General features: G+C 40.6%; 1 protein-coding gene across 1 annotated transcript in view; it reads left to right on the top strand.

Annotated features, from left to right (window-relative positions):
* Positions 1-3,436: 3,436 nt before the first annotated feature.
* The window catches only part of SLC1A1 (solute carrier family 1 member 1), a 122,422-nt gene continuing 99,177 nt past the window's right edge, over positions 3,437-26,681 (top strand). The window contains exons 1-7 of the mRNA XM_014589345.1: positions 3,437-3,540; positions 8,454-8,592; positions 14,337-14,397; positions 21,677-21,858; positions 22,959-23,089; positions 24,159-24,257; positions 25,975-26,419. Of these exons, the coding sequence (XP_014444831.1) occupies positions 3,437-3,540; positions 8,454-8,592; positions 14,337-14,397; positions 21,677-21,858; positions 22,959-23,089; positions 24,159-24,257; positions 25,975-26,419 (1,161 nt within the window). The remainder of the gene's footprint in view (positions 3,541-8,453; positions 8,593-14,336; positions 14,398-21,676; positions 21,859-22,958; positions 23,090-24,158; positions 24,258-25,974; positions 26,420-26,681) is intronic.

Genomic DNA, 26,681 nt, shown 5'->3' with positions numbered 1-26,681 from the left:
AATTCACACCTTGTATGAGGTCGTCTTCTATCTTACGGTGTTCAGTTACCCTCGGTTCATTTCAAATGTGTCACCACATTCTCTGTAGACAATTAAATAGCATTACTCACAGTTATTGATGAGAGATTACTAATAGATTTTATGTAGCTGTGACCTCCAAAAACAGGTTGAGAGTGAAAAGACAGGAAAGAAAGGGAAAATCTTGTATTATAACAAAGCCGGGATTGAAGGTCAAACAGACTTGAGATCCTAGGGCCCTGGTTCTGGTGCTATCACTAACAAGTTATCATGCAAGGGTCATATTTTTCTGGCAGATGAAGTTGCCTCGAACATTTCTTCCAAGGCTAACATGGTAAGATTTCTCAGTCACTTATGCAATTCATTTTTCAAAAAGCGCTGTTCTTAATATCTTCATGAAGGAATCAACAGTGGAGCACTCAAAGATAATGTGTTATTTATTCTTTTCTAGATCCCAAAAATATATATTCACAAGGAAATTGATTGTAACTTTTGGAAGGAGGAAAGTAGATATTTAGTAAATTCTAGCAGAATATAATTCACCCTTGACATGCTTCTGTGACCTTGTTTCAGATGGGTTTGGACAATATAGCTTTGGGCCCTGTAATCACATAAGGTCTTTGAACTACAGAAGTGCAATAGGATATAAAGAACACAGTCCTGGCCCTTGTTTTATCTCTTTCTGTACTCTAGTATACTTGTTAGAACTCTGCTAGATTCAGAAACTCAAGTAAAGTCTGTTTCAACACAAAGATCCACAGACTCCATGCAAGGATTGAACCACTAAGCTTCAGGAGAGCAAGAATGCACCAGAATACCAGGAACAATCAGGGACACGAGCTCCCGGAATTCATCTTCCTTCTCTGTTCCTCCTTCCATGACAGCTTTGTTCTTTCTTACTATAAACTGTTTTTATCTATGTTTTAGGAAACAAAGCCTCGCACAGTTCTAGAAAGGCACATTAATTTATTCACTGAATCACCTACTGCTTTTGAGTTCAACTTCACGATAAGCAAATTTTCTAGGTTCTGGGGACATAGTGACAAGGAAAATTCTGCCTCGGAGAGCTCACATGCTAGTGGAGTGAAGAGAGTCACACAATAATGAAATGTACAAACAACGTGTCAAGCAACGGTCATTGAGAAAAATAGGCAACAAAAGAAGTGAGGAGGTGCCAAGGGTTGATGGCGGTGGTGTTTGTTATTTTGTAAGAGATAGTCAGGGAAAGGCTTCAAATATTTAGTGATATTTGAACAAGAAAATAAGTTTGGAAGGAAATAATATTTGGAGAACAGCAAATACAAAGACCCCAATGTGGGAGCATGCCTGACATGTTCAAGGACAAGCAAGGGGACCAGTGTGGTAGAGCAGATGTGAAGAAGATGGAGAGTGTTATGAGGCAGGAACAGAAGGGAATGATGGCCAGACCATACCAAGATAATTGCTAGGACTTGGGCTCTTACTCCAAGGTGGTAAGTCATTGAAAAATACTGAACTGAGAAATAACATGATCTGATTCTATTTTAGTAGAACCACTCTCGTTGCCCATGTGGAGAGCCAGAGGAAAGGCAGAGAGACTATTCAGGAGTCTATCTGAATAATCCTTCTAAGACAGTATGTAGCTTAGACCAGGTAGCAATGTTGGTGAGAAGTAGCCATACACTAAGTATATGTTGAAGATTGTCATGTGCTGAAGTATTGAATATGGAGATACAAGAAAAAAAGAGAATGAAAGAGACCCAAGGTGGATAGAAGACACAGAGTTCAAAAGACCAAACCCTGGAGTTCTCCAACCTTGGGGAGATTGGGAAGCTGAGAACAAAGTTGCAAAGGAAACTGAGATGGAAAACCTGGCAAGGTAGAAGGAGAAACAAGAAAGACTGGTATTCCAGAAGCAATCTGGAGAAAAGAGAGGAGGAGAAAATGATCGTCCATACTTAACACTGCTGAATGATGGAGAAAAATGAAACAAAAACTGACTGCTGAATCTGATCACAGGGAGCACATCAGTGACCTTGACAAGAGCTGTTCTGGTGGAATGATGGAGACACTCGAAAAGCTTATGCCACTGGAGAGGTGCTAACTTTTCTATTCTAGTATTAAAAATCTAAAGACGGGACCAGCAAATAGTGTAATGGCTATGTCACTGGACTCCCACGTAGTTGACCGCGGTTCAAGTATATGTTGAAGATTGTCATGTGCTGAAGTATTGAATATGGAGATACAAGAAAAAAAGAGAATGAAAGAGACCCAAGGTGGATAGAAGACACAGAGTTCAAAAGACCAAACCCTGGAGTTCTCCAACCTTGGGGAGATTGGGAAGCTGAGAACAAAGTTGCAAAGGAAACTGAGATGGAAAACCTGGCAAGGTAGAAGGAGAAACAAGAAAGACTGGTATTCCAGAAGCAATCTGGAGAAAAGAGAGGAGGAGAAAATGATCGTCCATACTTAACACTGCTGAATGATGGAGAAAAATGAAACAAAAACTGACTGCTGAATCTGATCACAGGGAGCACATCAGTGACCTTGACAAGAGCTGTTCTGGTGGAATGATGGAGACACTCGAAAAGCTTATGCCACTGGAGAGGTGCTAACTTTTCTATTCTAGTATTAAAAATCTAAAGACGGGACCAGCAAGTAGTGTAATGGCTATGTCGCTGGACTCCCACGTAGTCGACCACGGTTCGCGTCCTGGACCCGGTGGCTTAAAACTCACGCCGGGCGCGTGTGCGTGCGTGCCCAAGATCCCGAGAGGAGAATGGAGGAGAAGGGATTGCAGCGTGGCCATCCCCCCTGGGGGGTGATTTTTCACTTTCTGTCTCTATGTCTCTCTCTGTCTGTCTGGCGAGCGCACGCGCCCTATAGCAAAAACTTCTCAAAAAAAAAAATCTAAATACAAACCCTGGCTAGTCTCATAGCACAGTGGTTAAGTGCTGAGCATAGGGAAACAGATCCACATAGCTCATTACAGTTCAAATTCCAGCCCCTGTGGCTTGAAAAACATGCTGGGCACATGTGTGTGCATGCCTAAAATCCCAGGATAGAGAAATGGAGGAAAAAGGATTGAGTATGACCGTGCCCCTTTGGGGATGTTCTCTTTCTCTCTGCACACAAATGAGAGTGAATATACTCTCTAGCAATAAAAATTAAAAAAAAGTAGAAGAAAAGTTAAACTTTGTTTAATCTGCTTTAGGTCAGATGCCCACATCTGGACTGATTAACTGTGGCCATAAGGGAAGGGCAATTTGATAGTCACTGATGACCAATCAACAGTGGAGGCTCTCAGGCTGTTTTGTAAAAACATGGGAATTCCTGAGATGTACATGTGGGCAAAGAAAGGAACTAATACTTGGGAGAAAAACGAAGCCATCATGTATTGCCCATACAATGAATCTGTTACTCAACCTTCAATTTTAAAATGGGGCTGAAGGTCTCAATTTCACGGAACTGGTGTCAAAATCTGATTAAATTAGAAAATGTGGTCAATGAACTCTACACATACTATACCTTCAGTACAAGCAGGTATAGTATATATAAGACATACATGTATAATACATTATGTTATATGTATTATATACATATAATACATAGTAAACACATATATTATATATATAATATAGTATTACATATACTATAATATGTAGTATTATATACAATATAGTATATGTAATTACCATTGTGTTTCCATGACAGAAGTTCATACTCTTTTTTTTTTTTTTGAAGTTGTTTTTGCTATAGGACACATGCAGCTCGCCAGAAAGACAGAGAGAGACAGAGAGACAGAAAGCAAGAAATCACTCCCCAAGGGGGATGGACATGCCACAATCTCTTCTCCTCCAGTCTCCTCTCAAGATCTTTGGCACGCATACACACGTGCCCGGCGTTGAGTTTAAGCTTCCAGGTCCGGGACTCAAACTATGGTCGACTACATGGGAGTCCAGCAACATAGCCATTATGCTATCTGCTGGTCCCCAGAAGTCTATATTATGGTATTTCTCTATCCATACTATGTGGCTACACTTTGCCCCATGAAAAAGCTGAGACATATCTACAAGCACAAGAGCAGCTCCATAGTCTGGTTATTGCAAGAACAACACAATTTCATCCCCCAAGGTTAAGTATTCAGACCTCCTAGGAAAATGTGTTAATATCTCACAAAATGGGGAACCAGCAGTTAGCATAATGGCTATGTCGCTGGACTCCCACGTAGTCGACTGCGGTTCACGTCCCAGACCCGGTGGCTTAAAACTCATGCCGGGCACGTGTGCATGCGTGCCAAATCCCGAGAGGAGAATGGAGGAGAAGGCACTGCAGCATGACCAATCTCCCCTGGGGGATGATTTCTCGCTTTCTGTCTCTATGTCTCTCTCTGTCTGTCAGGCGAGCACACGCGCCCTATAGCAGAAAAAAAAAAAAAAAAAAAAAAAAAAAGCAAAAAAAAAAAAAAAAAACTCTCCAAATAAAAAAATCCCACAAAATGGAAATTAGAAAAAAAAGCATCCCAGGAAGAGCTTAAAGAAATAGCATATAAAGCTCAAAGGGAGGGGGGGAGAAGAAGAAGAAAAAGAGACTAGTAAAGAAGTTTCCAGTCCTTTTATTCTTCTATTCTTCTAATACATGTCTGCAGTGGGGATTTGCCCTTGTTCTTTCTTGCTAGTTCTGACAATGCATTTCAAATCTGAAGTGTTTTTAAAATAAAAAAAGATATTGAAGAGCTCTAACCCAACATGAGCCCAATTACTCCTTGGCTTTATGTTCAGTACTTAGGTCCTTAAGGAGCTTATTCATTCTTTGATACTGAAATGACCCCCTGTTTGAAGAAAGGTCTAAGAAAAATTTGTTCCTATCCACAGAGAATTAAGAATTTTTAAGAAGTACTAAGACCAGTCTGACTTCTTCCCTGGGAGTTGGAGTTGTTCTCTCTCTCTCTCTCTCTCTCTCTCTCTCTCTCTCTCTCTCTCTCTCCTTCCCTCCCTCCCTCCCTCTCTTTTTTTTTTTACGAAATAAGGACTTTTCTGACAAGTCTCAGAGCATGAATATGTTACTCTATTCCTGTGATAACCTTATTATATAGTTGAACAATGCAAATCAAGGTTAAAGATGTTGACATTTGAAACCTCAGGCAAAAGTTGAGTTAGTGTCAGGTTAGACTTTATTTTCGTTTGTGTTTACTTATAATCATGATTATTATTTATAGGTCAGTCAGCCTTATATACTCCAAAGAGATGGATAAATTCCCACAATGTTTTTAATTTTAATATAAATTCTTACACAGGGGATATGTTTCCCACTTACAATAATTAAGGAAGCAATTCATCTCATAGCACCTTTACAGCAGAGTAAAATGTTCTCAGATTGGTATTGAAATAAGTGAAAGTAAGTTTTGCTTCTTTTTCTTTTTTGGAGAGATTTTTGTTATAGGGCTTGTGCACTGGCCAGAAAGACAGAGAGAAACAAAGAGACAGAAAGCAAGAAATCACCTCCCCAGAAGGATGGCCATGCTGCAGTCCCTTCTCCTCCATTCTCCTCTCAGGATCTTGGGCACACATGCACATGCACCCGGTGTGAGTTTAAGCCACTGGGTCCAGGACTCGAACTGCGGTCGACTACATGAGAGTCCAGCAACATAGCCATTACACCAACTGCTGGTCCCAAGTTTTGCTTCTTGATTATGGAGTAGATTTTTTACACTTTGAAATGCCTTTATATTTTTTCTTCAACTCTCATTCAGTTTTTTATGACTGTGTCATTATTGGTGGTATTTGACTTCTTTTTCCAAGTATGCTTATTTCTTCCATAAAAGAGAGAGACAGACACCCCCCAAGAGAGTCTTGCACAATGCATCCTCAGTCTTAGCCAGCCTAGATCACAGATAGGCACACAGACACCCAGACTACTCAAGGGACACACACCCATGCCCACTCACATATGTGTCCAGGTGACTGCTGCACCACCACCTGATCCCAGAGATTGAATTCTTCACTTTTCCTTCTATGGAGCTTCTCCCTCTGGGAAAATATAAATCCCTGCTTCATTGACTTCCAGCTTAGTCATATGACTTGCTTTGACCAATGAAATACGAGAGAAAGCAATGTGTACACATTGGGATAAAGCTTTAACTTACCACATGGCTACCATCTTCTCTTCCTTCACCATAAGACCTGCAGTCCCAACTAGGACTACTCCCTCAGCATGGATCCTAAAATGAAGACAAAGTAGGGCTGAGCTGGAAATGACCCATGACTCATATCTTGCATGAACAAAAAACAAATGTTTGTTATTATAAGGTTCTGAGATTTTAGAGATCATTTGTTACTGCAGCATAACTTAGCCTGACAGTGAGAGAGTACGTGATAAATTATTTTACATATTACTTTATTCAATATATATAGTATAACTGGTTAAAAACTATAATAAGATCTCCAAGTTTTCTGATCTCCAAACTTTCTAGTATAGTTTAAAAAGAATGAAAATAAAGTAGAAAAAAATGTATGCCAAGTGAGTTGGCAAATTCAAGTTACAAAGCAAATATCCTTATATTATCCATGGACCACGCTGATAGATTATGTTTACCCAAGGTCATGAAAGGACTCCCCAGGGCTGCAGGAGTCAGTCTTATTTTATAATAGGATCTCTCAGACAGATATCACTCACAGTGTGGTCTGCAATTTCCCTCCCCCCCCCATTAGTCTGCAATTAAATAAACTCAGAAATTAGGAGTAAATATTTAGAAACTCTTAAAGTAATTTGACAATGACAGAACATTCAAGCTCAAGATTAGTGGGATTGTAGGAGACCATTTGAGTGTTTTAATCTTGCATGCTGCGACACATTTGGCACAAACCACATCTTAGGATTGGTCTGCAACAGATCAGAGATTTAGAAGAAGCAGAAAGAAGAAGAGGAGGAGAAAGGTAAGAAAAATGAGAAGAGGAGGAGAAAGAAAAACAAGAAGGATAAAGAGAAAAGGCCACCAGGTCCTGCCCCCAGATCCTTCACCACAAACAGAAAACCATTGATCTAAAACTTGCTTGAAAACCATCAATAGAACCATTGCACTTAGCATGATGGGAAACCTAATATAGGACCTAAAGGGCATAGAAACACCTTTTGTAAAATTAATCATTCTCAGCAAGTCCTTGGGTTGGTGATTAAAGGACCAGATTCCATGTCACTGATCACATGGTTCAAGTCCTGAACCTGGTGAATCTGAAAACACACTGGTTGCTTATGCCTCAAATCCAGAAGGGAAGAGAAATGGAAAAGGGATTGTGGCATGACTACACCCACTGGGCTGGACTGTGGTATCCCTCTCTTTCTCTGTTTCTCCCTTGTAACGAAACATGCTCTCTGGCAATTTTTTTTTTTTTTTTTATAAAAAACTGAACCATTCTCAGGGTCAGGTGGCACAATGGTTCAGGTAGTAGACTCCCACATGGTCCACCATGATTTGAGTCCCAGACCCAGCAGCTTGAAACAACACATGGCAGAAACGTGTGCATGTGTGCCCAAAATCCTGAGACAAGAATGGAGAGATTATTGCAGCATGGCCCTCCCACCTAGGAGGTGATTTCTTGCTCTCCCTCTGTCCAGCAAAAATTCCTTTAAAAATTTAAATATTGAACCATTCTCTTTGGGGAAATTCATGTTTGTACCAACAATTGTCCTAGCATTCCCTAGCCACAGGAGATTTACACAGACAGAGGGAGGGAAATACCATTCTTAATCACCCATTGTGTGGAAAGAATTGTATAGACAGTTTTCAGGTTACCAAATACCATATCTTAGAACTTGGTGAGTATGTTCATTGCTACAAATAGAATACATTTTCCCTTAGAAGTCATCTTACTATAGTGGAGAAGGGCCCTACCTTGTAAAAAAAGTCTATTTAATCTAAGAAATAATAGCTGAACAGTATCGTTTTGTGCACTAACCTGATCTCAGCCTCTTAAACATGAATTAAGGTGATAAAGTGAAAAGAACAATATAAAATGTTATACTAAACTTTTCTTTAAGACTCTCTCACCTTCCTTTGTTATCATCTCTCTTCTACCTCTCTATGCCCTCTCCACAAATCCCCTCTTCTCTTATGCTCCTAGTATCTCAAATTATACTACTTATCAAAATAATTTAATGTAGGTAATCTCAGAAATTAAGCAAATAAGCAAACTGATTAGATTAAGTCGTGCAAAGGTATAGATGACTGATTGTCACTGCATCTTCCTACAGATATCTGCCTTTTTAGGAGGATTGGTTTATTTTAATTCAAATAAATCTCAAATGCAAAGTGAAAAGAAAATGGGGAAATAGGCAAAAGTATTCTAGGTCAAGAAGGCAGGATTACTTTGGTCTGAGTCACTGTTCCCCACTCACTCCCTGTGTTTCACAGTTTTCCCCTTTACTATTTCTGAAGTAAAATTGCCCTTTATTTGTAGTGGTAATTCAGCACTAGGAGTGAAGGTGGTCATTGGTACAAAGGAATCATGTACACATGAGTGTAAGTCAAGGAAAGTTGCACAAGTGAAAACTGAAGGAGGAGATACGAAAATACTTGGAAGTGGGAAAGTTGCACAAGTGAAAACTGAAGGAGGAAATATGAAAATACTTGGAATTTAAAATTTCTGGAATACCATAGATGTTACAAGCCAAAAGAGATCTTGAAGATTATCCAACCCAGTGTATCCTAAAGTGTAATACATGAAATGCCTTTAGGTGGTATACTGGCAAGTCATTAAATAAAATGGAATCACATAATTAAGAAATACCTCCATTTTCAGTTTTGTCAGGATTTTTCAACTACATAAAGGATAACAGCTCCATTTATATAGGCTTTAAAACTCCTCACTATTTTAACAAAGAAAGCAGGTCTAGGGCCCTGAGTCTTCAATAGGCAATGGTATTTAATAAAATTATTTTACTTTCACTGTTTTTTATCATGATTTTGACACGTGGTACTGATTTTCAGTTTATGAAAATGTTATTAAGTTTCCTTTACAATGCATTCATTTAAGGAAAATAAAATTAGTTCAGAGAAAATCTTAGTCAAATAATATAAGTGGTATGAAGATGTGGAAAAGAATCAAGGTGTCATGTAGAATACTGAAGATGGGAAACACTGATCAGACTGAATGAACTGCACACCTGAGTTTAAATCCGATAGGTATGTAAGTGGAGAGAAAACCCAGAAATGGTGTTAAGATCAAACTCGGACATGTCATCTGTAGCTAATGTAGCTCATTCCTCTGAATAGGGATGTGGCCAGAGCATTGGAGCCAGCAAGCTTCAGTAAAGCATCTCAGGAAACACATGCAACTCAACCTACAACATTCCCAGAATCAAGGCATTATCCTCTCTTCTTCCTATGATACTTTCCCTGTTCATGATAAGAAAGGGTAATCCAGTAAGAATGTGGGAAATTTATATATAATATTGCATATATTTGTAATTTAAATAATGATAATAAACAGCAATTCCAAATGATCCTGATCAAATCAAATGTCAATAATGTGAGCACATAGTATGTATTTACTCCCAAATTAGCATGTAAGAATTATAGCTATTCATGTATAATAGTTTTGGTTGAACTCAACGAACGTTCATTAAACACCAAACTGTGTTCCAGAAACCTCACTAGGTGTTGTGGAAAGATCAAAAAAACACAGTCCCTGCCTTCAAGGTATTCATAGTTGCAGAAATTAAATGAGCCATGCTATATTCATGAACTTTGTCATAGTTCATCATGCATTTTCATTTTTAATTGCTCTTCTTAATATTTGCAGAAATGTTGCAATATAAGTATTATTAGCTTCATTTTACACACAAGGCTCTAAGGCTTATGCAACTTGTATGATTGTTCAAGGTCGTTTTGGGTTTTTTGGGGGGAGGAGGGGGAGAGTTTGCCAATAGGGCGCATGTGCTAGCTAGAGAGATAGTGAGAGGGAAAGTGAAAAAAAATTAACCCCCAGGGAGGATGGCCAGGCCACAGTCTCTTCTCCTTCATTCTCCTCGGTATTTTGGGCATGTGCGCATGTGATCTGCTATGTGGGAGTCCAATGCTTTAACCACCATGCAACCTGCTGGCCCCTCAAGTTTATTAAGAGTAATATAGGTAGCAACAGAAGAAAGTTTTGGACCCAGGAATCATGAAATATCAGCCACCCAAAATTATTTCTCTCAAATGTCTGCCTCTAAATGTAATGAAGTTACACATGAGAGATTAGTGCTCCTGTTGAGAGCAACTTGAAGAGCCAGGAAAAAATATAATAATGAAACCTATTTAAAGTCATTAAATCTATTTGAAGTCATTATAAAATTGCCAAAATTTTAGAGTATAAGATCATAGAGAGGACTTCAAAAGTGCGTCCCATTAAACAGAAAAACAATATAGAAAATCAATGAACCCAAAACCTGATTCTATGAAGGAGAAAAAAAGATAAACCTCACAAACTGCTACCCAGACTGACAAAGAGGAAAAAAAAATGAAGATAAGACACAAATTACCAATATCAGGAGTGAAAAAGAAGATATCTTTGCAGACTTCAAAGACATGAAGGATATAAGGGTATATTATGAATAACTTTATATCAATAAATTTGACAGTGTAGATTAAATGAATAACTTTACTGGAAGACACAAACTGACTCAAGAAGAAATAGAAAACATGAACAGCCCAATACCAATTAAAGGAATTATAGTCATAGTTAACAGCTTTCCACAAGGAAACTCCAGGCCCAAATGGCTTCACTGGTGAATTCCATTCAATATTTAAGAAATAATACTAACTCTATACATATTTTTTTAAGAAAATAAACACCAAATCATTGAGTCAAATATTACCCTGATTCCAAAACCAGACAAAGATATTTTTTAAAAAATAGAATTACGGGGAACCAGCAGTTAGCATAATGGCTATGTCCCTGGACTCCCACGTGGTCGACCACGGTTCACGTCCCGGACCCAGTGGCTTAAAAATCACGCCGGGCGCGTGTGTGTGCGTGTCCAAGAACCCGAGAGGAGAATGGAGAAGAAGGGACTGAGGCGTGACCATCCCCTCTGGGGGGGGGGGGATTTCTCGCTTCTGTCCCTCTGTCTCTCTCTGTCTGGCTGGCAAGCGCATGCGCCCTATAGCAAAAACCTCTCCCCACACACACACACACACAAAAGAATTACAAAACAGTATCCCTCATAATACAGACGTAAAATGTTAACAAAATGTTGGGGTCAGCAGGTGGCCTGGTGGTTAAGGCACTGGACTCCCACACAGCAAATAGTGATTCAAGTCCCAACCCTGACTCCTTGCTTTCTCACTTTCCCTCTTTGTCTCTCTCTGGTCAAATTAAATAATAATAATAATAAATAAAATTAAGCAGGTAATTCTTTTTAAAAAAGTAACAACATGTTAACAGATTTAATCCAACACTACACATCAGGAATACATCATGACCAATGAGATTTATACTGGGAATGTGAGTTGGTAGTCAGGACCCAATCAAAAAAAAAAAAAAATCTTAAAAGAAGAAGAAAAGCATTACTAATTCCAACAAGGAGTAACTATAAAGCTATAAAAAAAGAGCACTAAAGAATACTCTAGTACAGAGGAGAACACCCAAGGATGGATACACTTCGAAGAGGGCTCTGTCCTTAGGCTGAGATTCAGACTTAATTTAAGAAGATGTGGTTTAGCTCACTGGATGATTGAAAGTCCACTGGGCTGAACAGCAAGACCTAGTTCACAGTTATTAGGCATGAAGTCCTCATAGGCCTAAACTGGTAGGCGAGCATGTAGAGGGAGTTACATCAGGAGCCTAGTCTCTGGGGTGGGAGAGGGTGACAAGCAGGGCAGCACAGGCCTGGGGCATGAAGTGTCTGCAGTAAGAAGGCCAGATGAAGAGTCTGCACTGTGCCAGTGCAGGGACTGAAGGGAGAGCAACGGCATTGTACAAAAGTGAAGGTGAACTGTAGACATTTCAGACAAAGACAAAGGAAATTCATTTCCATGAGACCTGCACTATGAAAAAAATTGAACAGAATTCTTCAGGAAAAATAGCAATAATCCTAGACAGAAGCACAGAATGTAGGAATGAATAATAAACAACAGAAAAGGTAAATATATTAATTAACCAAAGAATATTAACTATCTGTGAAAAATACTACTACCACTGCTAATTTTGTCTTGTAAGGTTTTAGATTTCTGTAGAATTAAAATGCTTGACAACATAAACACCAAATGGAATTCATATGTCCTATCATTCTATCATGTGTGGGAAACAATAATTAATACTGGATACTGATAAATCAAGAGTGACTATAAGAACCTCCAGTGTAACTACTACAGAATAGTTAAGGGGGGCAGCAGGTGGCATCGTGGTTAAGGGTGCTGGACTCCCACTTGGCCGACCACAGTTTGAGCCCCCAACCTGTCACCTTGCTTTCTCACTTTCCCTCTGTCTCTCTCTGGTTCAATTAAATAATGATAATAATTAATAAACATAAATAATTCTTTTAAAAACAAGAAATAACCAATAAACTGGTTTGGATAATTTTCAAAATGTGACTAAATCAAAAAGAGCCAAGTAATAAGGAAGGAATATGAGGAGCATAAAACAGGCCAAATGAATATTAAGTTAACATAAACTGTGAAATAAAATAAGATGGTTTGGGCATTTTCTAAAGGCTCTTGGCCAAGAGAGCATGAGAAACTGAGCTGCATCATACCTCATCCATTTCTAAACTTTTAACACTGCTAAATTCCTTCTAAGTCATGTTGTAATCCCTCCAAACCAGTTGTCAACTCATCTTGTGATGTGTGTGTTATAAAAACACGCAGACTCTGGAGCTGACAGTTGGAATTATCATGCTTCCCTTTTCTTCTTGGATCTTGGGAAAGCACTTGACTGCACTCACTGAGTTACTCAATCCCCTTTCTTTTTCTTTTTTGGAGGGGTTTTTGCTATAGGGTGCATGCGCTCGCCAGACAGAGACAGAGAGACAAGAAAGCGAGAAATCACCCCCCAGGAAGGATGACCACGCCGCAATCCTTTCTACTCTGTTCTCCTCTCGGGATCTTGGGCACGCACACACACACGCCGGGCGTGAGTTTTAAGCCACCGGGTCCAGGACGCGAACCGCGGTCGACTACATGGAAGTCCAGCGACATAGCCATTATGCTAACTGCTGGTCCCCTCATTCCCCTTCCTAGAAGACATCCCGTTAACTTGCTTGGGCTAATCTAAATTCCAGACTAACAACTGATGCAATTCCTCTCCCCACTTTGCAATTTTTGTCTTTAAAATCTATTTAAAAACTGTAAGACCTTAGAGAACTCATTTAAGGCTGCTTGGCCCCGCCTGGTGGCGTAGTGGGTAGCAAACTGGTGACTGGTTCAGATCACCACCCGGTCAGCCTGAAACACGCTAGACATGCCTGGGTGTGCCCAAGAAACAACAGGCTGGGGAACTGGACAAAGCTGATCACCAAGCAATCAGATCCCGTAAAAGATGTTTATCTCTCAGTTTCTCTCTCGCTGATTCTCATTCTTCTGTGCACACACACACTTTCTATTATGAATAGAGAAAAAGAAAAGTATAAGTAAATTAGGAAGTGGAAGCTGGACATACACATAAAACATCAAAATAATGGGATAAGGATATATGTGATGGGACCAGCAGTTAGCGTAATGGCTATGTCACTGGACTCCCACGTAGTCGACCGCGGTTCGCGTCCTGGACCCGGTGCCTTAAAACTCACGCTGGGCGCATGTGTGTGCGTGCCCAAGATCCCGAGAGGAGAACGGAGGAGAAGGGATTGTAGAATGACCATCCTTCCTGGGGGGTGATTTCTCGTTTTCTGTCTCTCTGTCTCTGTCTGTCTGGTGAGCGCATGCGCCCTATAGCAAAAACCTCTCAAAAAATAAATAAATAAAAAGAATATGTGTGATGGTGTGTGGAAAATGATCACTGGAAAATAAAACCTGTTGTTTAGAAAAGAGGATATAGTCTGAGGCAGCTTTTTAGAGGGGGTAGGTTTGAAAGATTTAATTAAAACAGAGGGACATTGTGTGCTAGTTGTCTAGCCAATATTCATTTTCTGTTTCTTACTAAGTTAAAACAAACACACACCCTGACTTTACTTGGAGCAGCAATTTGCACAGTTGACTGCATTTTACAGCCACACTTAGAGCTATTTGTGACCAGGTACTCTGTCTGGCAAACCATAAGGAGAAGTGTTATGTGAGGGCTCCAGGAGCAGAAAAGATAACAGACCCACTTGAGTGGTACAACCAGTTTGCCTTTCCCTATTTCTCCCATTTTGCTCGCTAGTATGTGGACATGATGCCTGGCACTCCATCAGCCACTTTGGACTATGAGGCTGCTCACCAAGGTGGTAGAGCAGTGAGGAAGAAAGAGCCTGGAACACTGATGGCCATGGAACCTCCCCACAGATTCCAGGCTACCTACCTTTGAACTTCTTAAGAGAAAAACAGGCTAGTCGTGTGGCCTAGTGTTTAATAGAATTGGATTTCACATGACTGACCACACACTTTGAATCCTGGCTGCTACGGCTTTGAAAAACGCACCAGTCATGTGTGCATGCATGCCAAAAATCCCAAAAGAAAAGAGAAATGGAGGCTACGGGATTGTGGCATGACCACATCCCATTGGGGTACTCTCTCCTTCTCCTCCCTCTCTCTGTCTCTCTCTGGTGAACTCACATGCTTTCTGGCAAATTAAAAATGAGAGAGAGAAAAAGAGACCCTTATACATACTTTAGTATGCAGATTATCCTAGTGCTAATTTAGGTGATTGAAGAATGTCTTACTCAGATATTAAAAGGTGTGGATTCAGTGTTGGCTTGAATTTACAACCAATTGTTAAGTCTTCAGGAAAATCTGTGAGCTAGTTCTTAAACACTTTTTTTTTTTGAGAGGTTTTTGCTATAGGGTGCATCGTGTGCTTGCCAAAATCACAGAGACAGAGAGATAGAAAGCAAGAAATCACCCCCCATGGGGGATGGCCATGCTGCAACCCCTTCTCCTCCATTCTCCTCTCAGGATCTTGGGCATGCACACACATGCACCCGACATGAGTTTGAGCCACCAGGTCTGGGACTCAAACCATAGTTGACTACATAGGAGTTCAGCAACATGGCCATTACACTAACTGCTGGTCCCTTAAACACTTCTATTTTAAAAAATAAAATTATATAAACATAAAAACTAAGTTATATTAGGTTATCAGGAAAGTCATGATGTGTTTTTCTATGCAAAGATGTGTCATGACTGGAACCAGCAGTTAGCGTAATGGCTATGTCTCTGGACTCCCATATAGTCGACCATGGTTCTAGTCCAGGACCCAGTGGTTAAATTCTAGTCCTGGACCCAGTGGCTTAATCTCACGCTGGGCGCGTGTGCATGCATGCCCAAGATCCCGAGAGGAGAATGGAGGAGACAGGATTGTGGCGTGGCCATCCCCCCGGGGGATGATTTCTCACTTTCTGTCTCTCCATCTCTCTCTGTCTTTCTGGCAAGCACACACGCCCTATAGCAAAAAGCTCTCCAAAAAAACACACAAAAAAAGAAAAAAGAAAAGAAAAGAAAAGAAAAAGAAAAAGAAAGAAAGAAAGAAAGAAAGAAAGAAAGAAAGAAAGAAAGAAAGAAAGAAAGGTGTCATGAATTTCCCAATGACCCAATATTTAAAACAAAAGTGATAAATACTCAGTGCTCACTACTTCATAGTTATATTTACTGCCTTTTATTGTTTCTATGCCCTTGAAGTATTTGCATCTGTTTTAACAGTGTGGTAGAAGTACTCCATAATGGTGTGCTATTGTTCATCTCTTTCTAACTCCATATTCAGCAACTTCACATTGGTAATTTGAAACTGGACATGGTGGGAGTATTTAATCATGGAATTTAGCAAAGGTTATGCATTAGGGTTGTTTTTGGTTCAGGTTTTGTTTTTTTCCACAGAGCTTGTTGGTGAACATTTGTCAAGGTACTACTGAGTGAAGTTGATGCTATTCCTGGTACTATTATATACAAAATATAGGAAACAAACCAAATGTCTATCACTAAGGAGCTTCTTAAATAAACTGTGCATACATCCACACATTGTAGCTCTGCATCAATGCAGAGGAATGAGGATATTTGCTTTATAATAATATACATGCAGAGGAGTATTAAGTAGAAAAGGGAATGAGAAAGATTTCTGTATTATGATAGTGAATAAGCACTAGGATATATTGCCAAATGAAAAAGTGAAGTAAAGATCTGGGCTTATAAAATGCCCTCTTATATAATAAAAAGGAGGGAAATATGAATATAGATATTTTGCTTTCTAAAAATAAAAACAAAAGGGTAAACCAAATATTAGTAGATAGTTAATTAATCATTAGCTTTAGTAGGAGAAAGTAAAAGAAGAGCAGGAGGGAGATTAAAGTGAGGATCCTGATTTTGCTGCCTCATGGTTTGACTGAACCATGTAAATGTTTTATATAATTTAAAGCTTTTAAAAATTTTAAAACCAATTTCCAGGCCCACCTGCAATGGCACAATGTTAACACAACACTCTGCAATGCTGGAAACCATATGGAAGATTGGGATTTGGTTTCCAAGTTGACCTGTCTACACAGGGAGCATATGCATGTGTCCGTGGTCCTGACTGACTGAAAGGTTTGGTGGGGAGAGGGATTGTGGCATGAGACCCTATTCAGGGTACATTTATCTCTCTTTCTCTTTTTGTTCCCTTTAATTAAAGAAAGAAAGAATTTTTTTTAATTTCCAAAATTGAAAACAAATGGAAAAATATGGTCATAAATGTATAGCAAACTGAGGAAACAACCACCAAAGAAAAAATTTACTTCAACTCACTTCAGACCTACTAATTGTATCTCCCTAGTAGTGTATGTTCTAGGGCTAAAATAATCACAAAGAAATCTTAAGCTGCATTCAGTGGTCTTATTATTAGAAGTAATATTGTTCTTGTTTTTTGTTATGAACTATTAAATATATATCATAGAATTAGGAAAGAAAAACTAAAACTAACATCTTTAAGAAACAAGATTTTCAAAGGAAAGAAAAAAAATAAAAATAAAACAAGTTCAGTCAAAACCCTGCAATCTGACATTTAAATTAGCTCATCCCCCACCTGAATGATTGTTCTTTTTAAAATAAAATAAAATCTTGGAACCAGCAGTTAGCTTAATGGCTATGTCGCTGGACTCCCACGTAGTCAACTGCGGTTTGCGTCCCGACCCGGTGGCTTAAAACTCACGCTGGGCGCATGTGCGTGCGTGCCCAAGATCCCGAGAGGAGAATGGAGGAGAAGGGATTGCGGCATGGCCATCCCGCCCGGGGGCGGTTTCTCACTTTCTGTCTCTCCGTCTCTCTCTGTCTGTCTGGTCAGCGCACGCGCCCTATAGCGAAAACCTCTCCAATAAATAAATAAATTAAATCTTAACAACCAAAAAATATCAGTGAGGATGTGGAGAAATTAGCACATTCTTTTTTGTTTGTTTGTTTTTTCATTTTTGCCAGAGGATGCATGCTCTCACCAGAGAGAAGCAGAGAACAAGAGAAGGAATGTGAGAAAACGCCCCCCCATTAAGGCTGGTCATGCCATAATCCTTTCTCCTCCATTTCTCATTCCTTTAGAGATTTGGGCACACATCATTCTCTTAGCATGTTTTTCAAGCCACCATGTCCAAGTCACAAACTGCACCATCAGCCATGTGGGATCCAGCCACCTTAACCACCATGCCATAGGCCAGTCCAGAAATTAGAACCTCCTGTATTATTGGTGAAAATGTAAAATAGGACAACCACTGTGGAAAACAATATAGCAAGTCCTCAAAAAGGTAAACATAAAATTACCAGCTGCTCCAGTAATTATACTCCTGGGCATATACCCAGAAGAATTTAAATAAGGGACTTGAACAGAAATTTGTGGATCTAAGTTCACAGCATCATGACTTGCAGTACCAAAATAGTAGGATAAAAGTGTCCATCTATAGATAATGGATTAAAAAAACGTGGTCTATCATACAGTAGAATGTTATTTTCTTAAAAGGGAAGGAAATTGACGTGCATCAACATGGATGAACCTTTAGGATATAACGCAAATGAAACAATCTAATCATGAAAGGACAAATATTCATAGAGAAAGTAGAATGGTAATTGTTGAGGGCTGGAGCAGAGTGAGGGGTGAGTCAGGGACAGAGAGCTAGTGATTAATGGGTATAGGGCTTCAGTCTGGGAAGATGAAGCGGTTCTGGAGATGGATATTGGTGAAGATTATAGAACAATCTGAATGTGCATACACCTGTATGCTTAGAAATGACTGACATGCTTAAATTCATTTTTCGTATTATACCACAAATAAGAAATGACTGACATGCTTAAATTCATTTTTCATAATACACCACAAATTTTTATTTTTTAGATCTTTATCATAGGGTGTGTGCATTCACCAAAGAAAAAGAAAGAAATCACTCCCTTGGGGGACAGTCATATTGTAATCCCTTCTCCATCCTCCTCTCGAGATTGTGGGCATCCACACACAAGAGCCCAGCGTGATTTTTTCCATGGTCCCAGGTCCATGACTCAGACCTTAGAGTCAAACATGTGGGATCCAGCACTTCAACCACCATGCCACCTACTGTCCCACAATTTTTTAAAATTGCATTGGGGGTCAGCAGGTGGTATGGTGGTTAAGATGCCAGGCTCCCGCATGGCAGCCACAATTCAAGTCCTGGATCCAGTGGCTTGAAAATCATCCCAGGCACGTGTGCATGCTTGCCCAAAATCTTGAGAGGAGAACAGAGTAGAATGGATTGTGGCATATCTATCCCCACTCCCCAAATCTCCGGAGGTGATTTCTCACTTTTCCTCTCTCTGTCTTTCTCTCTCCAGTGCTCACTGTGCCCTATGGCAAAAAAAATCTTTAAAAAATGTTTAAATTAGAAATAACAATATGAGTTTATTATTTGTCTTTTAGTATAAAATACATATTTCCAAATCTTGTCCACTGAAAAGGCCAAGAGACTATGATGCACTCGTAGCAAAGAGCCTCCATCCATTGCCAAGATTATAGTTTCTTTTCTTTTCTTTATTTTTTGATAAAGATTTTTCCTATAAGGTGCATACGCTTGCCAGAGAGATAGAGACAAGCAAGAAATCATCCCTCAGGGGGGATGGGCACACTCGTCCTTCTCCTTTATTCTCCTCTCAGAATTTTGGGCACACACACATGCGCCCAGTGTGAATTTAAAGCCTCCAGGTCCCGGACTTGAACTGAGGTTAATGATGTGAGAATCCAATGACGTAACCACCATCTGGTGGTCCCAGTTTCTAATTCCAACTTTCCATGAAAAGGAACCTGGGACCAGCAGTTAGCGTAATGGCTATGTCGCTGGACTCCCACGTAGTCGACCGCGGTTCACATCCCGGACCTGGTGGCTTAAAACTCACGCCAGGCGTGTGTGCATGCATGCCCAAGATCCTGAGAGGAGAATGGAGAAGGGATTGCAGCGTGGCCATCCCCCCTGGGGGATGATTTCTCACTTTCTGTCTCTCTGTCTCTGTCTGCCTGGTGAGCGCACGTGCCCTATAGCAAAGACCTCTCCAAAAACAAAAAAAGGAACCTGAACCCTCTGGAGAAATGGTTGATTTCAGTATCTGGGCAATAATCATACAAGATGGTCTTGGAACACTGTTGTGCCAGAAAACAGAGATACTTCTGAAGACATCTGGTGATGTCAAAGGGACCCAGAAGCCAGACTGAAGAGGTTCCCATTGGCCAAATGTGAGATAACTGAGCATGGGAATGGATCATGACTGTAACTTACTGAAACATATAAATCCATGTGTTCATAATAATACTTGAAAAACAAACAGAGGCCGGTAGGTGGCACGGTGGTTAAGGTGCTGGATTCCCATATGGTTGAACACGGTGTGAGTCCTGGACTGGGTGACTTGAAAATCACAACCAAATAAATAAATAAATAAGAGTGTTTTTAAAAATCTCATCCATCATCACTGGAAGATGCTAGTACACTAATTTATTATTGAGAAAAAACAGTAAAGGAAAAGAATTAGGCATTTATCCTGCCTTTTCTGTATAAAATCCATTTCAAAATGTTATCATTTGAATGTGCTGCCTCAAAATTCGTGTGTTGAGATTTGGTTGTGACAGGACTAAGAAGATGAAATTTTAATCTGACTATGATGTTGAAAGGTGATGCCTCTGGGAGGAGATTAGGATTAAGGTCACCTGGGTAGGTCCCCATGATTGACTCCTGGTGGGTTTACAAGGAGAGAGACAGCACATCTGCCCTTTCACCACGTAATACCCCAGAGACGCCGTCGGATACAGCCCCTGGACTTCGGATCTCCAAACCCTGAGCTAAATAATCCTCTACTCTTACAAGTCACCAAGTTTCAGGTATTTTCTGTTATTAACAACTGAATGGCCTACAACACAGGGTAACCAGTTGACTGGCAACTATATTCAGGAAGAATGATCGAGTTAGAATAAATTAAGTAAAATGGCCTTAAACTATCATCATCAAAACAAGACATGAAACCCATATGTGATGTTAAAAATATATGTGAAAGGTTCATGGTGAATTTATCAAGGACGAAACAGGCTGACAGAAGGATCACGGTTCAATCTCGGCCTTGCCAAACACCAAACCGCTAGATCTCCTAGGTGATAGGAATGTTTGGAGTTAGAGAAATTAATTACCAGTATGAAGAAGCAATCAAGCAAATCCAGAATGTGGGGAGTTCTGTAGGACAAAGGATCGAGTCCCTTTAACAAATGAGATGAGGGTAAAATAAGAGACTTTTTTAAAAAATTAACTAAATGTGGGACCAGCAGATGGAGTAAGGGTTACATTGCTGGACTCCCACATAACTGGCTATGTTCGAGTCCCAGACCCAGTGGTTTAAATTCATTCTGGGCATGTGTGAAGTGCGTGCCCAAAATCCTGAGAGGAGAATGGAGGAGAAGGGATTGCAGCATGGCTGTCCCTCTTGTGGTGGTGGTGGGGGTGGGGGGCGGGTGATTTCTTGCTTTCTGTCTCTCTGTCTCTCTCTCTCTCTCCAGCAAGCACACCCACCCTATAGCCTTAGCCCCACCTCTGCTACGAGCAGTGATAATATTTGAGTCTCTGCATCTGGCCAGTTCATTTGGGTTTCCCCCAGATTCTAAGAAGGTAATCTTGTCCTACTACAACCCTCCTATGACTTTCAACTCAGCCCCCTAGCCACCAGGAACTGAGAGTGGGAAATGAAATCTCAGAGCTTCTTTCCACTTGCCCACACTGCCCTGTTTCGTTTGCACTGATCTAGCTGCACTCAGGCTGGTAAGGGGCAGCTTGGAAGGCAGCCTCACAAATGAGGAGGCTAGGCCAGAGCTGCCACCCTCTTTATTTCCTGCTCCCTGGACAAAGCTTGGAGAGAGAAAGCAGAACCATAATTTCTTCTCTCCCCTTTACTCCTTCCATGGGGCAAAGTTCTGTTGAAGCCAAAAGTTCAAGGACATGTAAGTAATAGATAAGTTGCTTTTAGCCAAATCATCTCTGTAGAATATTTCTTGGAGAACTGTTATGAAGGTTTAATGAATTACAGTCCATTTCCTCTTTGATTTATATTTCCAAGATAAATTAGATCCAGATTCAGATTGGAAGGTGAAGAGGAGATTGTTAAAGAGGGCACCTGGATGTGCTGACAGCCTCCTTCTCACCAACCACATGACAGTCTGCATAGCTGAGAAGTTGAAGGAGACTCTGGGACCCTGTGACTTCTCCAATCCACAGCATGAGGACAAAGCAACCACCCGTGTATGTTTTACGATGGTAGAATACAACCCACAAACTATTTCTGGAGATGCTCAGAAGCTGAGGCCTTACTCACTGTTTCTGAATGCCTTTAGCATTTATATCCTAATTAATATATAAGGCCAGGCTGTCACCTGCTGGTCTAACCTTGCGAGGCAAATTCAAAGTCTCCTTTCTTTAATAACTAACAGGAAAGTCCATGAGTCAATGGATTGGGGGGGGTGGGGGGTGACAGGGCAGTGGAGAGGGAACAATAACAATAAAGGAAATGCCAGAGCTACTTAAATGTTTTTTTAAAAGATTTTTTTAAAAGAAAAAGTACACTAGCAAGATGTAAATGATTTAAAAAAGAAATAGCCAACGGTTTTGGATGAAGGAATTTGAGGGATTTAACAGAAAGGTAGATGTTAATGTTTATTGTAAGGAAAGAAATTCTAACCATGTTTCCTACTTGACTTTAAAGTCTTATTCCAGGAAAGCGACCTTTCTTTTCAGGTACTGAGTGGTCGAGGTCCCCTTGAGTAAAGCTTATGAGAGAAATGCCTCTTAACTCTTGTCCAATTTGAGATCATCTGTGTCCATGACTATCATGGGCTAAGAAAGTAAAAAAGAAGAAAAGTTAAACAGTAGGGGTCTCCAACCCCCTCTCTTCCAAGAATGATGTTTCATCTACTATTTTTCATTGTAGGCAGAAAAATCTCATAGAATTAGGTCCAATAGCTAATGAACAGAGAACTCAGTTCAACCAACCACTGCCCCCTAAAATGCATATGCAGTGTTGGGGCCAGTAGGCAGCATGGTGGTTGTGGCATCGGACTTCTACATGGCCAACCGCGATTCGGGTCCTGGACCTGGCAGCTTGCTTTCTTGCTTTCCCTTGTTCTCTTTCTCAGTTTCTCTTTGGTCAAATTTAAAAATAGTAATAATAAAATTAAATAAAATTTTAAATGTATGCAGTGTTTACTTGAACTCATTGAAGACATTAAGATACCATGGTGACTCCTGGATATGCAGGGAGGGACTCTCAGAGACTTTGTGTAAAGTTAAAAATGTACCTCAAGAGTAATTTTCCCATAATAATTGTGTATTTTTTCCTTATATAGAAGGTGTTGGTTAAATGCACAAATTCTAGAGCCAGACCACCTAAGTCAACCCTCACTCCAGTTCTTCCTAACCGAGGGACCTTAGACGAGTTGCTTCACAAGGGCTTCTTTGTGCCTCAGTTTCCCCAGTTGTAAAATGATAATGATAAGAAATAGTATCTCATTTGATTTTTCCCATGAGATAGCAATAGTCCTCACTTCCCTGAGTTACTGAGAGGACTGAATAAATTGTTTGTTTGTTTTTGTTGTTGTTGTTAGATTTTTGCTTTAGAGCTCATGTGTTCCCAGAGAGACAGAGAAAGAAAGTGAGAAATCACCCCCCAGGGGGGATGGCCACACCACAATCCCTTCTCCATTCTCCTCTCAGGATTTTGGACACACATGCACAGACACCTGGTGTGCATTTTAAGCCTCTAGGTCTGGGATTCAAACCATGGTCGGCCATGCAGGAGTCCATCACCTTAATCACCACACCACCTACTGGCCCCACCAAATAAATTCATATCTGTGAAGTGCTCAGAATAGTGGCTGGCATATAAGTGCTTCATAAATGCTTGATTATTCATTTTTTGTTATCAGCTAAAGTAGAACTGTAATGTAGCAATAGCATAAACAGTTTATTATATACTTGGCTCTCAGCTTTGAACTTTTCAAATTCTTGACTTTGTTTTTAGTCTGGAAGATTTGTATTATTTCAAAATGTATGTGTATATTGAGACTTCATTAATCTTTTATACTGCACTATTTTAAATCTGGATAATTTAAATGAGCATGAAACAAGTATGCACTATATGAGCTTTAGGAGTACAAGTGCAATGGGTGACATAAGGCCTCTTGTACTCTTTCTGTGTGTGTGCTAGAGGATGCATGTGCTCACCAGAGACAGAGAAAGAAGGAGAGAAGAAAGCATTCCCCATGGGGAATGGCCACACTTCAATCCCTTCTCTTCCATCTCTCCATTCTCTCATACATGTGCCCAGCATGTTTATCAAGCAGCCAGTCAGAGGATTGAACCATGTAGTCAGCCATGTGGGATCTGGCTACTTTAACCACCAGGCCTCAAGCCAACCTAGTCTCTTGTACTCATAAAAGTCAATTACTACTGATCAATATGCAAGGATTATTTTGGGCCTAAAGTGAATCAGAGTGTTTTCGAGGCAGCCCACAAGAAGAGAAACTTCTGAGAAAATTCCTGTTCAGGTTAACTCCAAGTAAAATTAGTGATGGTACTTGTGCCAGCCACTGTTCTAAGCCTTTCACACACACTATCACATTAAATTCTTACAATACCTTCATGAGGTAAACATTATTAATTAGATGAACAAACTAAGACACAAAAAGTTAAGCAACTTGCTCAAGGTCACCCAATGGTAAGTGGGGTGCTGGGATTTAAACCTAAATACCTTACCCCCAGAACCCAGTGTAATTCTCATTACAATAAAAAAAAAAGGTTATCATGTGGGGCCAGCAGGTGGCATGGTGGTTAAAGCACTAGACTTCAACATGGCCAACCACAGTTTAAGTCCCAGACTGGGCAATTTGCTTTCTTGCTTTCTCTCTCTCTCTGTCTCTCTCTTTCTCTCTCTGTGTCTGGCCAAATTAAATAATAATAATAAATACAAGATTTTCTTAAAATATTGAGGCCAGCAGATGGCGTAATGTTTACATCACTGGACTCTCACATAGTGGACCATGGTTCGAGTCCTGGACCCAACAGCTTAAACTCACACCAGGCGTGTGTGTATACATGCCCAAATCCAGAGAGGAGAATGGAGGAGAAGGGATTGCAGAATGACCATCTTCCCTGGGGAAGCGATTTCTCACTTTCTGTCTCTGTCTCTCTGGCGAGCACATGAGCCCTATAGCAAAACTCTCTCCAAAAAAAAAAAAAAAAGAGAGAGAGTAAATAAATCTTCTTTGAAAAAGTTGTGATATATGCAGCATTCCCCATAGATCCTTCTACTTCTTTCTCCCTTCGGTACCTGTTTGTTTTGTAAATACAGCCCTGCCTGCAGCCATAATGAGTATGGGTATGCTTGTAGCAGACACTCTGGAAATGCAGAGAGTGAAAAGATTCATATACAGTGTTATCACCCAAAAATGACCATTGTTCACCTTTTGGCATATTTCCTTCTAATCTTTTTTCTAAGCACATGGTTTTGTTTTATATATTTATACATACATGCGATTAAATGGTATATACAATCTTGATCTCTTTTTTTAACTCATAATGGCCTAAGGTGCTATGCCATGATAGTAAAAAGTCATACAATTCCTTTATATGGGCTGCATAATGTATTTCTGCATGGGACATGGACTAGCACACCATTTCTTTCATGTTGGACATTTAATTTTTTTCCAACTTCTTTTTTTAAAACCGTGGGGTGAATCTTTGTCCCCTTTTTCATGACAGTTTTCCCTCTTCTAACGTTTCTTCAGATCTCCTCAGGGACTGAATGACCTTCATATCTCTCCATCCTTCCCTCTTTCAAAGCTTACCTTCTGGAAAGGGGCTGGTTAAACTTATTCATATCAAAGTGTACAGGGTTGATCAAATTTAGTTCAATATTTGTATCAACTTAAGCCGAAGAAATGAAGCTCTGTGGGAGTTTAGTCATCAGAAAGTCTGTAATGGAGGAATTTCCTCATGCCCAATCAGAGAGTAGTCTCTACCATAGCAAAAAGGTGTAGGGCTCAAGGAAAGCTGATAAGAAGGCAGCTTAGAGCTGTGGAAGCAGTGAGTAAAGGTGAGGAAAATTTTGAGGGTGAAAAACCGTGGTTCAAGTCTCAGACCCGGTAGCTCGCTTGCTCGCTCTCTCTCTCTTCCCTGCCTCTCTCTGGTCAAATTAAAAAATAATAACAAAACAACAATAATAATAATAAAATAAATATTTCTTTTTAAAAAAACGGGTAGAAGAATGGTAGAGAATTAGAAAACGCACCTAAGGGCACAGAGTATTTCTGGCACTACCAACCTAGTTTCTCCAGTTTGTCTTTACAATGCGTTTGGCCTTAGGAATGGAACCCCATCTTCTCCCCAGAACAGCCTGGTCGGGTTCTCAGCCCTGATTCCCAAGTCTCACAGCTTTGGGGGCTGTGGCGGTCCCAGGAGTGGGAGTAAAGCTCTAAGGACCATCATCTCCACGTGCAGAGATCACCTCCAAGCCCTGTATTCGCGTCCACTACACTGGATCCTCACCTCCACGGCTCAAAAAAGGAGAGTTCATCTCTGTGAGGGGATAATGGTCCCGTGTGAAAGTTCCCCACATCCCGTCCTGCCCCAGAGCTCTCTCTTTCCTCCCCCTAGAGGCTTCACTCGGGGTGTCGCGACCGCTAGCAAATCCCAGGCTGCGGAGGGGACGGAGAGGGACCCGGCGCAGAACCAGAACCAGCTTCCCCCAAGGCGGAACCTCTCCCTGCTCCACCGGCACCGCGTTGTCCCTTCCAGCGCTGGGAATGGTGTGATTTAAGGGAGAGAAGGACGTGCAGGATCAAGTCCCAGCCCAGGGGAGCAGTGGCTCCGCCTCTCTGGATAGAGAAGGGAGGAAACCCTAAATCCAAAGAGCTGGCATAAAAGATAGAAAGAAAAGAAAAAAGGGGACACAGACTCCAGCTGAAGGCTGCGGGGACACAGGTTTCCGGAGAGGCCACAGAGCGGGGTGCACCCCTACGCCTGCTCCCCGGGACCCGGAGCGCCCAGCGCACGCACCCACCCGCCTCCCG

The sequence above is a fragment of the Tupaia chinensis genome, unplaced genomic scaffold (genome assembly GCF_000334495.1).
Source record: "Tupaia chinensis unplaced genomic scaffold, TupChi_1.0 Scaffold000354_1, whole genome shotgun sequence".
NCBI classification, from domain to species: Eukaryota; Metazoa; Chordata; class Mammalia; order Scandentia; family Tupaiidae; genus Tupaia; species Tupaia belangeri.
Note: the sequence above shows the minus strand (reverse complement) of the source record. Positions and strands in the feature narration are given on the sequence as shown.